The sequence below is a fragment of the Chelon labrosus genome (assembly GCF_963514085.1).
Source record: "Chelon labrosus genome assembly, chromosome: 18".
Classification (NCBI taxonomy): Eukaryota; Metazoa; Chordata; class Actinopteri; order Mugiliformes; family Mugilidae; genus Chelon; species Chelon labrosus.
Window position 1 is genome coordinate 4072706 of NC_140351.1, and position 836 is coordinate 4073541.

At 50.1% G+C, this 836-nt stretch overlaps 1 protein-coding gene across 1 annotated transcript in view; it reads right to left on the minus strand.

Annotated features, from left to right (window-relative positions):
* Positions 1–215: 215 nt before the first annotated feature.
* The window catches only part of svila (supervillin a), a gene marked incomplete at its 3' end in the record, with an annotated part of 48648 nt that continues 48027 nt past the window's right edge, over positions 216–836 (minus strand). The window contains 1 exon segment of the mRNA XM_084566563.1: positions 216–319. Coding sequence (XP_084422689.1) covers positions 216–319 — 104 coding nt within the window.

Consider the following 836-nt stretch of genomic DNA (forward strand, 5'->3'; position numbering starts at 1 on the left):
TCTTCACAAACACCTGCGATTGTTGACTTCGCCTGGGACCCAATCAGGGATGTCTCCACGGCAACTTGCTGTGTTATCGCGATGACATCCTGCGAACTGAGGCACTGACTGGTGGTTAGACTAAGCAACTCTCCAGGCTTATGTGCACACAAGGACACTCACACACACACATATGCAATACACCTCCCTAGCCCCAATCCCACGCCTTCGCAGCTTTACCCCTCCAGTGAAATAGGCGGGGTCCCATGGCCGCGCCGCAGTTGGCTGTGGCCGGGAGATGCCTGTCTACGCTGGAAAACCTCCACCCCCCTTTCCCCTCCTGGTGCAAGATGTTTTGACTTATTATGTTGTAAAGTGTGTTTACATGTGCTTATGTTGCTGAGGTTTTTTCCTGGTCACACACTGCACTCCCCATGAGGAGTGTAGTCTGGGAGCTGCTTTTTTCTCCTCCTCTCTCCTCTTGTTTTTTCACCCCTTCTGACCCCAATTTTTCCAAGATGGCTCCGCGGAGGGTAGCCACGGTCCATCCTTTTGGACCAAAGCAAATTCCTTGTATGTGTAAACATGCTTGGCCAATAAAGTCTGATTCTGATTTTGTGTAGCCCGGGAATTGACGTAGGCAGCGACGTATGGGACACAAGGCACACAGAGTGAGAGTGTTTGGGTTGGGTTGCCAGGTTGTCAGGTACCAGGACACATGAAACACCATCGACTCATTTCATTTTAAAATCGGGAGATAGTGGGAGAAATTACAAATTGGGAGCAGGGCAGGAGAAAGTGTTAAAAATCGGGAGACTCCCGCATAAATTGGGAGTGTTGGCAGGTATGGGAAACAT